Below are 13,790 nucleotides of genomic sequence, written 5' to 3'. Positions count from 1 at the left end.
CTGCATGAGTTGCTTTCATGCCGTATCCCATAGGAGTGACTTGGCATGGTGATATCACGTGCGCGGCGGCAGCATGCTCCGCTGTAGCTGCAAACCCACTGGACTGACTTTAGCGTCTTGATAGCATGTGGTCCATTCATTCATGTGACTAACCAGGGAAGCCGACAGGCATAGGCCTACGTAGCTGGATTGGCCATATGACATACGGGGCATTTGCCCGATGGACTGGTGATGATTTTGGCCTGCCCCTATCCTCAAAGCAGGCATATCCGAAACTGTCAGAATAAAATAAGACTTTTTGGATGTTGCAAAATGGCTCATTTTAGGTAACTAATTTTCGTGAGGGTATGGTTACACCATAGTCAAACCATGATTTAACCATAGTCATAGTGAACCATGCTCAAAAAACATGAAAACCATGATTTACCATGGTTCATTTTCTTTTTTTTTAAACAAGATATTTTATGGACTTTTTGGGCCTTTATTTCGTATAGGACAGTGAAGGTGTGACAGGAAGTGAGTGTGGAGAGAGATGGGGTAGGGTTGGGAAATGACCCCGTCCGGACTCGAACCGGGGTCCCCGTGGGCATGCAAGCCCAAATGTGGGGGGCTAAACCTAGAAACAAGTGAACAAAACATTTTCTAGTATCATAACACGATGAAAGGTGCTTGCTATTGCTGGAGCCCCATGATGAAAGCCCATTGGGAAACTCCAACTCCCATTGTCATTGTGACACAGCACTCAACAGCACACAAGTTAACACTGCATATAACACAACGAAATTGCATTTATGCCTCACCTGTGCAAGGGGGCAGCCCTCAGTGGCAATTTTTCGGGAGCTCAGAAATAGGGCTGGGCGATATGGAAAAAAAACTATATCACAATATTTATTACTTTATATCACGAGAACGATATATATCACGATATAGCACAATTACATACGTTTTCAGTTATTCTCTTTATTTGCTCTTTATTTTTTCATGTCGCAAAACAACCTTTCTTTAAAATGCATATTTTTTATCGTTATTTTTACAGTTGCATGAACGTATGGTGTGTATTGTGACTTGGTATGTAATTAAATGATATTCAACTGTATAAAACTGATAAAATTACTATCACGATATAAACGATATAGGAGAAAGGTCTCGATATACACTTTCATATCACGATAACGATTTATATCATCATATTGCCCAGCCCTATGTGATTGACATACTCTTTAGTTTGTGCTCTTATTGTGCTTTTCGCATCTCCTACCTGTTACTTTTTTTACATGTGCAGGCCTAAACCTAGAAACAAGTAAACAAAACACTTTCTACTGTAGCATCATAACACGATGAAAGGTGCTTGCTATTGCTGGAGCCCCATGATGTGAAAGACCATTGGGAAACTCCAACTCCCATTGTCATTGTGACACAGCAGTCCACAGCACACAAGTGAACACTGTCAGCTTCCCTGCCCATATGTAGCCTATTGAAGTCCCTATGGCTAATAGAGTGTGCTAAGTGCCATGCAAAGTAAAACCTAAAGGTATGCTATCCATTAGGGCTGCAACCATATTGGTTATTTCATTTATTGTTTATTTAGCAGGGACAGGGCACAATATACAATTGAGCCAGATTATAGCCACACGGGTAATTTTCATCTGTAGTCCCTGGACAGGAATTTAATGTTAAGCTAAAATCAAAAAGGATTAAAATGAATAATAATACAAGAATTTGATAATACAATTAAAAGGTGCCCAATGTGCAAATATAGGCCCACAATATTGCATGGCCAAGAAGGCATATCTAGTTAAAAGAATACACCAAAGAAATAAAAAAACAAGATGTATGATAAAGTAAACATAAAACACCAAACATAAGATACATGACTAAAAATGATATTGCATCGAACCGAGAAATTGTGATACTCAGAGTCACCATACTGTATAGTGATGTAAGGTGCAGTATCGTGATGTGTCCTTTCAAAGTCTTGTCATCCATCAGTCCAGAAAAAAAACATGATTTGATGTAATAGTGCTTCTAAGCTTCAAATGAGCTACATTCCAGAAACTGTGGAGTGTATCGAATTGTAGTTAAAAAATCGAGATATGAACCGAATCGTGAGTTGAGTGTATCGTTACTGCCCTCCTATCCATGTACGTGCCATCACTCCACGTACATCCTGCCCGCAAGTGACAACGGGAGCATCAGGCCGTCCTGTTGTGCTGTGCACCAAATTGCTGATCATCACTGCTGAAACACGATAGCGAGGTGGCAACAAGATACTGTACTGTATGTCGGCAGCAGCATAAATAAAGCCAATCGGCATTCTGGAACCTGATGCTCATGGATGCAGCAACTAACTGTAATTAACTGTGTCAGTCAGTGTCAGTCAAACGTGTAGGATGGACACCTGACATTGATGACAAATAAACAAACAAACAAGCAGGGCTGGACTGGCCCATCTGGCATACCGGGCATTTCCCGGTGGGCCCTGCACCCTTGTGGGCCCCAGGCCCACTGAGTTGCAGGGCCCACCAGTGACTCAGTTCTGTGCCGCTAGTTATGAGGGGGCCCCTTTAAGCCAAAAGTGCCTGGGCCCTAAAGAATCAGCATGTCAAGAGGCAGTCACTGCACAATTTGTGATAGTGAGTTTAGACTGCAACTTGACTGGGAACTTATCACACCGCTTTCATTTTGTGACTAAATCTTGTCATGCATCATAGGCTACGGCAAGCACATCACAGCATTTTCTGGGTCATGTGGCGACTTTAGAGGCCTTTCAAGGTTTCAGTGGTCACATGTAGTAGTAGGCTACACTACAGGGAGTCAATGGAGAGCAGGTGTAAACAGCTGGACGTCTTTTTTGAGAGAAAGAGAGAAAGGGAGAGAGAGAGAGCTAGAGAGACTTCAGAGAAAACCTATTTTCTTCTGTCGTCACTACACCCTTTTTATCAGTTTGCTCTCTCTCTCTCTCTCTGTCTCTGACGTTAGCATCCACAGTGACGTCCAGACTGTCACAGGGCATCAACGGTGACGTGGCTCTGAGAGGATGGTCACGTGACGTCTTCGATCACGATTGGTACACACTGATTTCACTACCCATATATAGACTTGTGGAGTTTTTGAATGGCAGGCACAGCTGTTGCCCTAACCAGATTTTAAATGCTTTACAAGTGTCAGTCTTCCCTTGTCAGTCTGATTTTTGTGTGTAAGCCATTTCCAAAAACCTTGTAGCTTGAGTGGGATTAATGTGCTCGACACAGTCAAGGTCTCAATCGTTCACTTCTATCAACTGACTGCCTACTTAGAGTGCTGAATGCAACTTTAACAGGAGGAGACGTAACAGGCCATAGAATATTTATTTGCCAACATTTTTTATTTTTTCAAATCGCCTCATATTGCTGGGGATTCCAAGCACAGGCATTTCTGAGAGAGAGAGAGAAAGACAGAGCGCAGTCGACACATTCACAGTCAGTGCAGGGTTCTCCTCTCACCAAGAATTCCGGAATCCTCTTTAGTATTCCGCTCACTTTGGGCAACCGGAGTGACTAGGGAGGGAGAGAGAGAGACAGAGAGAGAGAGAGAAAGAGGAGAGAGAGGGGGGGAGAAGAGAGAGAGAGAGAGAGAGAGAGACAGAGAAAGAGAGAGAGAGAGAGAGAGAGAGAGATAAGAGAGGAAGAGAGAGAGAAGAGAGAGAAGAGAGAGAAGAGAGAGAGAGAGAGAGAAAAAGAAACAGCCGACTCCCAGAAAAGTGATTGGTTTGCTGTAGATTCTGCTGACGTCGAGGAGGGACCATACAGGAGGATATTTCTCATACAGTGGAGGGGCATCATTCATTGTAATGACCACTCCACTCTTCATCACATCACATCACCGCGGCGACCAGCCTACTCATCCCGCAGCATCCTCGCTCTCATACTCACATCCCAGCACCTTGCTCAGAATCTTTAAGCACACCATCCATATTTGTTATTTATTTATTTTTCATCTTTTTTTTGCAGGTGGCGTTTTTTTAAATATCTTCCAGGGGAGAAAGGGAGGGCCAAAATCACATCCTTCATCCCATCCCTCCTCAGAGCCTTTCACTGTAGCTGTCCGCTCCAGTCTGGTGTAGCATGCACGCATGTATGTGACTCACTAAAGGAATGGCGGAGAGATTGTATACTGTAGTAGGCTATGTCTCTGTCATGCTACAGCACAGGCCACTCCTCTTGATAGGTTTGCACCCTCATCTGCAGTTTTCCTATGAGCAGACACACATGCCCTGTCCTCACTTCACCCTGAGCTGGCCAAATACACTGGGCAATACATCTGCGTTATCACTGACAGCTCTGGATCCTTGGGTTTACGTATGACCGGTGTATGCCTAAAATATGTTTGAACTGAGTTGAGCTTAGTGTCCCAATAACAGCCTACACACCTTTGTTGTTAGTTATTCAAGTAAAATGGCACAGGTCACTCTACAGTCAGTCAGTCTACCAAGCTCCCAAACATATGCGTGCATTTCCACCACATACATCCTCCTTCGTGTTCTGCCTTATCCTACTAATGCCTAGATCAGATGAATGGAATTTCGCGAGCTGGACTCTCCAGGCTGGCATCGCAATAGGCGAAGCCACAGTGTAAAAGGGCAGCAGGCCTAGAGATGCTCTTTTACCGCTTCGCGGTCACCGCAGAGTCGCCGCGCACCTCTCCGGAGACTGCAGCGCGAGGCTGGATGCTGAGCTGCTGCTCTCCTCGGTGTTCGCGCGACGCGTGCCGATGACCTAGATGCGGAGAGCCCCGCATGCAGTGTCTTTAATCACCACCATGGGTTGGTGGGGGTTTGCGAGTAGTCTAGCAAGAGAGAGAGAGGGAGAAAAAAATGAGAAAAGGGGAGTCCAACGATCACTTTTACGTCAACCGCGCGCTGGGGGCGTGTGGCAGAGAGTGTAAAAAAAAGCGAGGCATCACCGCCCTCGCATTACGGGGTGCACCATTCCCGCCTCTGTTCCTCTGCGCGCGCGTAAAAAAAGGCGAACGGAGTACAGGGGAAAGACTCCGAATCAGTGCTCCAAGCCGACAACGATGCTTACCGTTTGCTCTCGGCGACTATTTTTACTCCCGACAATTTAAAGATTGGCACACACCAATGGTTTTACATCACGTAGAATGGGATTAACTTTGACGGGCAGATATATCTTCTTGTTTCTTGCTGTCCACATAGGTGAGTGGCAACCATTTCGATGCTTTGCTTTGCAGTGGTAGTGTAATTTCCTACGCCATTCTGTACAAACGTGAGAGCGCTTTGTAATTTTTATAAATTCAAACTTTGACTGGGGCTGTTATTGTGTTCAGTTTTAGTTGGGCATAATCTAACAGAACAGAATAAGGCATCCAAGCGCGTTACCGTATTATCTGATCATTAATATATATATTATTCTAACCTAGTTAGTGTAGTGCAATGGCACAATCCACACAAGCACTGGCAAATTCCTTCATAGCATCGTGATATCTGACTTGCTATCTACCCACCCATTCCAAATGCACGCACGGTAATTACACGCCATGCCCAGATATGATCTGATATGAACAATTGTTGTACTCCAAGGCCGCTTGGCCATGGTGTCTTGCTAGGCTACAGTAGTAGTGTTCGTGCAACTGGGACTCACCTCCTATAATAATACAGAAGCCATAGCGTGCTGACTGAACTGACTGACTGACTGGGGATTGCCTACCCCCCCTCAAGACTCTCAGGGAAGGGGCATGGGGAGGCATCAATTATTCAAAGCGCAAACGTCCATAGAGCAAGCCTTGCCTTGCCTTCCATCGCCCTTATACCAAATCATTTGTTAATGAACAGTTTCATGAGAAAAAAAACACAGGGGGGCAGGCCCATCACGGGCTACTAAATAAATCCAACTCACACGAGTCTTTTGTCGAATGCCATTCGATGCCAATTACATATTAATAACGCATAGATAACCCATCAAAGCCCCTGGAAGAAAAAGACGCCACAGCCAGCGACATTTTTTTTAAAATGCAAAAATGTGCTTGTATTGTCGATTGTATTGCTTTCGCCATAAAACGGTCTTTTTCTGTGCCGATTTTTAAAAAAATGTCGATTTTTCTCTAGACGAATATCACATGTGTGGCGGAAATATAACCTAGCTGGCCAAATATATGGATGGAGATAGGTGGTCTGTCGCACATACACCGAATAAACAACGAATACGAACGAAATACGCACAACTGGGATAAAAGAATAGACCCTCTTAAGATCGGAGCATTTATTCAGAACGAACCATCCAGTCAGAGCCAAGTGGTGTGGCAACGGTAGGATGTACCGAGAGGCTTAATATTGTAAAGGTGCCCCCTGAAGAACAGAATGGGGAATAAGGCAGAATGTGGACACGCTTTTACGCATTTTCAGAAACTATGTTGCTCTCTGTCTAATTATTTCTCCATTCTGGCATGCTGGCTATTGCCCTTTGTAAAGTGTCTGTGTGTGTGTGTGTGTGTGTGTGTGTGTGTGTGTGTGTGTGTGTGTGTGTGTGTGTGTGTGTGTGTGTGTGTGTGTGTGTGTGTGTGCGTGCGTGTGTATGTGTGTGCGTGCGCTTGCATGCATAAGGGCTGTTTGACGTAAAGGTAGAAATCGTCAGTAGGTGTAATGTTTTCCCTCCTGTAAAATCTGTGCGCTGTGTCAGAGTCGTTATGATCACGACACCACATCGCCCCATATTGCATAAGGAGTAGGCTGTGCCGCATAGTCCTATTTGCGGCCGCTGTAGCCTGAACTCCATCCGATTGTCTGCATTGCCTACGTGTGTGACATCATACGACAATTAGTGATCGCTGTAGTATAGCCCAAGTCAGTTGTTTAGAGATTATTGTTTGGAGACAGACGTCAAATATGACCATGCTATCCAATAGAGATAGAGAGCCATATATTCTCTCCCTTTCTGCACGACGTGAGAGGCAGGAAGCCTGTGGCGCACGGCATCACCTACTCCCCCCTCAACTCAAAGGATGTGGTGTCGAATGAAGGTCTTGAGATGAGATAGGTGTTCAGGCTGGATGCGCTGCAGGTCAAAGTGAAGAGAGACATCAGTGCTACTGTGACCAGCTGACCGCAGCCCGGCTTAACGAACCGTGCAGAAGGCTACATAACGGGCACCTCCCCTCTACTCCAAAACAAATTAGATTTATTAGCCCGTGAGGACAGAACACCTCACCCGTCTCACCCCCCCCCCCATTAACAACCTTCCAAAATCGGCCTCGATTTGGATAATGTGGTCTACATGTTCTCATCACCTGCCATCACGCGCACTGCGTGTGCGCGCACGAGTACACAAACACACGCGCGCGCACACACACACACACACACACACACACACACACACACACACACACACACACACACACACACACACACACACACACACACACACACACACACACAGGGATTACCTCATAGTCCATGTGCCATTGACTCTAGCTGTGGAACGAATTTTAAATGACAAAATAAATGCATTTAGCTCATTTATATAGGGTTTATTTGGTTATTATTCGTTTTCCACTAAATTGCAGTCATTTTGCATATAGGGAATACATTAAATTACCATAGTCTATTTCGCCAATTAAGACTAATCGGAATAGGGTTTTATTTTTGGTTACACGAACAACTACCACACATGATGTAGACTGAAATGGCTTAAGAGCCAAATCTTCCATTGCCACATTTTCTATAGGCCTAGCCTAATTTCAATCACCTCCTCGTCTTCCGTTTTAGCATTTCTACTGCAGCCAGTGAGCGCAACAGGGAAATGTTCAATCAGCTCCTCCATCGTCTCTCACCTCACCATAGAAATAATACAGTAGGCCTATATTCAAAGATCTAGGTTTGACTTGGAAAGTGGTGGGGACATTACAATGGCGGACTGTCAGTTTATGCTATTGTTGCATTATATTTCTGAAAAAGTGGTGGGTACAAGATGGGTTAATCTCAATTGTGGTATGGACATTTGCCTACCATACACACCTAAAATTACACCCATGCCTATATTATAGGCTATTAGTTCTATCTCATCTCACTATCCTCTCTCTCTCTCTCTCTCTCTCTCTCTCTCTCTCTCTCTCTCTCTCTCTCTCTCTCCTCGTCTTCCATTATAGCATATCTGCTACAGGCAGTGAGTGCAACAGGGAAATGTGAGACGGTGTTCAAAGGCTTCTCCGACTGCCTTCTCGAGCTGGGGGAGAACATGGCCAACTATCCGCAGGAGCTGGACGAACAAGAGAACATCCAGACCATCTGCGGGTGAGTCGAGTCGAGTGACGAGTCGAGTCGAGGCGAGGCGAATTATTTCTTAAATTTTCAGGTTATTTCTTTCTTTATTTCATTTCATTTTGAGCGAGTCTGGTTGAGTTTGATTTTTTTTTTTTTTGAAGGAAAAGGAAAGGGGAAAAAAAACGAATTAGATATGAAGTGGGCGGGGATTCAAAGCGTTAAGCAGCCAGATGGCACCAGGAGGCAAGGCAGCAGCACCACCACCAGTCTTCATCTCAACACACACACACACACACACACACACACACACACACACACACACACACACACACACACACACACACACACACACACACACACACACACACACACACACACACACACACAGATATCCTACTAATTAACGGGGAACGGAGCAGGTTGTGTGACGGATCTCATGTCGACGTCAATTGGAGTACAACGCACGCCAGACAGACACACTGCATGGGGGGGGGGGGCTGTTTAACATTGGCGCCGCAGAGCCATTTCAGAATTTCTTTTTTTATAACATATTCTGCAGTGGAGGGAGGCGGAATAGGGAGAGAGCCAAAGCCAGCCGTGTGTGTGTGTGTGTGCGTGTGCGTGTGTGTGTGTGTGTGTGTAAATGATGAGGGTGATGTGTGCGTAAGGGGGTGTGGCGGCGGGGAGGGGGATTGCGGAAAAGCCACAGACCTGCACGAGGGACTCCCGTTACCGCGTGAGGGTTTCCCGCCTCCCTGCCCTCTGTCTGCGTGAAGAAAAAAAAAGGGGGCAGGTGAACCTTTACTGCTGCCGCGTGCCAACGGCGGACAAACAAACAATTTGCTGCAGACAGACGGCAAATATTAATTAGGGACTAGCCTCATTTGCAACGTGATTTGGTGACATGTTAATTCAGGGGACAAAATGGCATTGTTAGGCTATGTACAAATGGCAACTAGGCAGTAAGAACAAGGAGGCAATTCACAATTTCGATTTTCATGTTTTATATTATCTATCCGAATAGGCTACTACAGGCTATTTTATCACATGTTGAGAAATTCGCTTATTTATTTCTCTTTTCCTTTTCCTTTTAGCAGCGGAAAATGCCATTTTACCATTTCCTTGTGGCACGCTTGGCCTATCTTCCTTTTTTATTACATCATACTGGTTGTGATGTTAGTAGTAGTAGTAGTAGTAGTAGCCTAGTAGTAAGCAGTGGGCTATCCATTCATCCGGGCCTATCCATTCATCCTAGGCCAATTCATTTTTTATGATTATAGGCCTAGTCTGAAAAAAAAATGCACATGTATTTTCATCTGGCATGCAGTATATATATATTAAAATCTAATACTGAATTACTTTCGATGGCAAAATCTCAAAACAAAACTCTAGACCTAAAGAAAAAAACAAACTATAAAAAAAACAAAAAACAAAAAAAACAAACAAACAAACAGAACAAATATGAAATGGGCATCCCTGTGTGTGTAGACAACTAACTGGCGGTTTCCAACGCTTTGCTTCACAGATACTGGGACGGCTTCCATTCATGTGCTACTACGGCGCTCGCAGACTGCCAGGAGGGCGCCACGGATCTGTGGGAGAAGCTCAAGAAGGAGTCGAGGAATCTGGAGTTCCGCGGGAGCCTCTTTGAACTCTGTGGCGGCGGGAATGGCGCGCCCACATCATCACCGTCTCCGCGCGGCTTTACCGTGCTCCTAACAGCCTTTTCTACCCTCTTCACATGGCTTGCGTTTTAACAACACACCCGGAGCCCAGCCCAACCCAACACCACACCACACGACACGACACAACACAGCTCAACAACCCCCGAAAAAAAAGAAGACGACAAAATAAACATGGGAGAGAGAGAATTAATGCAACTGAAAAATATTACAAAACAATGAAAATCACCATCGTGGGAAACCGCTTTTGAATAAGATACTCGCAAAATGGATTTACGCCTGGTATAGAAGCACACATGGTGGCTGCCTGGCGACGACTGGATTTGCGTGCCACCTACACCAGTGTACTGTCCCTGAACGGGTGTATATTCCAGCATTTTGCATCATCCGAGGAGAGGAGGGGAGAGAGCGCAGAGAGAGCAGAGAGCAGTATCCACATGGGCACACCGCCTTATTAATAATTCAGCAAGTATCGAGCTGGAATGATTGAATTCAGATGGCCTTCTCTTATGGAATCAACACCAAGTCTCCAATAAAAACATATAGGCATATTTGTAAGCCATGACCAGCTCCGTTTGCAGGGATATAATTATAACCTGTTAAAATAGATGAAAAAATGATACGCATATCCGTAGGCTACTGAATTTTGCGTTCATTTTTAAGCTTCAGTATTCACCCCCAATTGGGTTTCTTCAAGCATTCATTTCCCAAAATTTGCTTGGGTATACTGTCAAGTCAAAATGACTGGTATTTTAAAGATACGACGACTGTATCTGTTATCTGGTGTAGTGTTCATGACGACAAAGAGTGTAAGAAAATAAAATTTATATAATGTGTGATGGTGGTGATGGTATCACAGAGAACACCATTCACTGGCACGGTTGAGATAGACTGAATGTTTGGGAATTCTCTTTTTTTATAGTTTAGATGAACAGTAGGCCTAAATAGTTAGACATAGGCTACAAACAGATGTGGACAGCTGCAATATTTCTTTTGCCATTTGTGCTACCACGGGTCCCCTTTCTGAAAAAAAAAATACAAGGAATGAGTGGACAACCTTCATTTAGAATAACTGTATTCTATTTGTAATTAGTCTGATACTAGCGCCTACTTCGAAAAATACCGTAGCACGACGGTATTCTGCACACCATCCGAGAGGGAGGGGAAAAAAAAAAATAACGGCCGCCCAAGGCCCATTTTATGTTGCCAAGGCGTAGATCACTTTTCACTGCCTTCAAGAGAGATGTGTGTTTCGTTTGTATGTCCGTCGTTTTGTTTGATGGGATGTTGCATAAAGAACATGAATATTTTAAAAGTCAAAACACATGACAGAGGATATGAAGAGAATTAAAGAAATATATGAAATAAAATTTAAAATAGTACAGAGGCAATAGACATTCGCCGGTATAGCCTATCAGATTCCTAAAAAAAAATAACATTATGAAATAAAACACTTAACTGTTTAAAAGGAGTGTGGTGTGTTCATTTTATTCGTCTGGACTGCTTGTAATAACATGACGTTTGCATGTATGAATATTAAACAGGCGATTACGTCTGCTGGCTGCTGGGTCTGGTCAAATCACCAAAGATGTGAAGATTTGGAGAGACACAATTGCGCGCGTGCGCCCACGCGCCCTCACTCACATTCTCCCCTCCCTCACCGTGTGTCACGCGCACAGATATGAGTACATTCCCGTGCGCATGCGTATTTCGAGGATGCCTTTTTAAATAATTAATAGCGTAATGTTCCTACACCCCGCAGTCCTTTCTCATTGATCGAGGGCACCAGGAAGTTTAGGGGACTGAAAATCGACCACTGTCCCAATTCTGACGAACCCTCTCTGGAAACACAATCACAGCAGGAATTAGGCCTACTGAATTTTTAAACTAGTGCATTGCAGTGGCAATCAAGTGTACAGTACCAGGGTGCAACACGCATGCTTCAATCAAACCTTTTACAGCTCAAATATCTCTCTGTTTTGGAAAATATCTACTTATAATTTCCACAATCCAAATAGTGCTCTGACTGGGTTCTCATTCAGTTGTATAAGAGTTCCGTCAAAGATTATTTTAATTCCAACCATCTCTGGTTCCGTATCTCAAAATATTTCAATACTTCACAGGGAACATAGTGTGCTCTCTCTTCTCAGTACAATTAGGCCTGTTAAAATGTGTCACCACAAATGTCTTGCCCATGTATGTAGATGCAGGAGAATGATTACTCAAAATGGGGCAGCGGTGCTCTAATGGTTAAGGAGATGGGCTTTAGATCAGAGGGTTTGCCAGTTCGAATCCCACCCTTCCACTCCTTATCTCACTCCATGGCTGAGGTGCCCTTGAGCAAGGCACCTCTCCCCACACTTCTCCAAGGACTGTAACCAACACTCTGTAATGATAGTAACTAAGTAGCCTTGGATAAAAGCACAAGCCAAGAGTAATGTAATAACAATGTAATAATAACAATGTTGCTATATAGCACAGAATATGAACCAGTGCCCCTTCCATTTAGGCTAAATCCATATCCATTGCATTTAATTAATAATGCAATACAAATATATGCAACAGCTTCACTATCGGAGTCTCCGCATAAGGCACAGAACAGATTTGTCTTCAATAATGGATGTTAAATGTAGTGCATTATAGTGGTGTTATGTGAGTAGTGTTGATATGAAAACTCTGCTGGGGTGCATTTCTCGAAAGTGTAATTGCTAACTATGTTAGCTACTTTGTTGTTTGCAATGCAATTTCCCATTGACAACAACTACCCAAGTTGCTAACTGCTAACAACTACGCTTTGGAGAAATGCACCCCTGATGGCCTTTTGATTTGGCTGGTTATAATGAACGGCACCACAACCCAACATCAACACATCTCCATCCCAGACAGGACAGCCAGTCATCTCCAGTCCACGGATATAGTGGCGGTGGCGATTTACCGACTTGATTAGAAAAGGGGTGTGTGCCAGTTTGGACAACTGCAACATTAGTTTTGGAGAAGAATTACTCAGCGGCATCCTGCGCGCCAGGCAGCCAGGCAGGCAGGATACTCCGCGCGCACACGGCCACAAGTTACAGGCAGGAGATGAAAGCTGACATTGTGGATTTATCTCCACGCTACAACAGGGCTGGCCTGGGGGAGAAACAGGACCTGGGCACTTTTGGGTTAAAGCCCCCCCCCCCATAATTAGCGGTGTGAACTGACTCACCGGTGAGCCCAGCACCCTCGTGGGCCCCTATTTTCAGAAATGTAAATTGAAAAAAAATAAAAATAAAAAATACATTTCTGAAAATAGGGTCCCACGAGGGTGCTGGGCACACCGAGAAATGCCCGCTATGCCAGATGGCCAGTCCAGCCCTGTCTACACTGCATGCCGAGCGAGCGAGCGAGAGCGAGTGCTACGCCCAGACACTACCGGAGGAAATCTAGTTAACACGAGTGCCCTTGAAACCAGCAGTCTAGAGTCTCCTCGAACAAAAATGATCTAATTAACTTTGACAGTAGCAGTGAAAGTATAAAAATTATGTTAAGTTATGTAACAGGGTCCCTGCGCATGAGATTTACCATTGTAGTAATCAGTAGCTACCAGTCCAGACACAAGTCTACTTCAAATACAAATGAGACTGGATATGAGACTGATGAGCGAGCTTGATTTAGGATGATTGTAGTCAGGGCTACACAGACAAGCCTGCTATACACAATCGTGTCTGACACTACGTTCAGATCAAAGGCAGCAACAGTCTGCTGGAAGTAATCAAGTCAAGTCAAGTCAAATCAGCTTTTATTGTCACTTTCTTCATATGCACAACACAAGTCACACAAGGACAACGAAATTACTTTTCTCTCTCTATAGCATG

At 44.3% G+C, this 13,790-nt stretch overlaps 1 protein-coding gene across 1 annotated transcript; it reads left to right on the top strand.

The window, feature by feature from the left end:
* Positions 1 to 5,006: 5,006 nt before the first annotated feature.
* Positions 5,007 to 10,011, top strand: nrn1a (neuritin 1a). Its single transcript, XM_063206036.1, has 3 exons — positions 5,007 to 5,194; positions 8,140 to 8,284; positions 9,780 to 10,011. The coding sequence occupies exons 1-3, from the start codon at positions 5,140 to 5,142 to the stop codon at positions 10,009 to 10,011; spliced, it is 432 nt and encodes a 143-aa protein (XP_063062106.1). The 5' UTR covers positions 5,007 to 5,139.
* Positions 10,012 to 13,790: the final 3,779 nt, after the last annotated feature.

Source organism: Engraulis encrasicolus, chromosome 9 (assembly GCF_034702125.1).
Source record: "Engraulis encrasicolus isolate BLACKSEA-1 chromosome 9, IST_EnEncr_1.0, whole genome shotgun sequence".
NCBI classification, from domain to species: Eukaryota; Metazoa; Chordata; class Actinopteri; order Clupeiformes; family Engraulidae; genus Engraulis; species Engraulis encrasicolus.
Note: the sequence above shows the minus strand (reverse complement) of the source record. Positions and strands in the feature narration are given on the sequence as shown.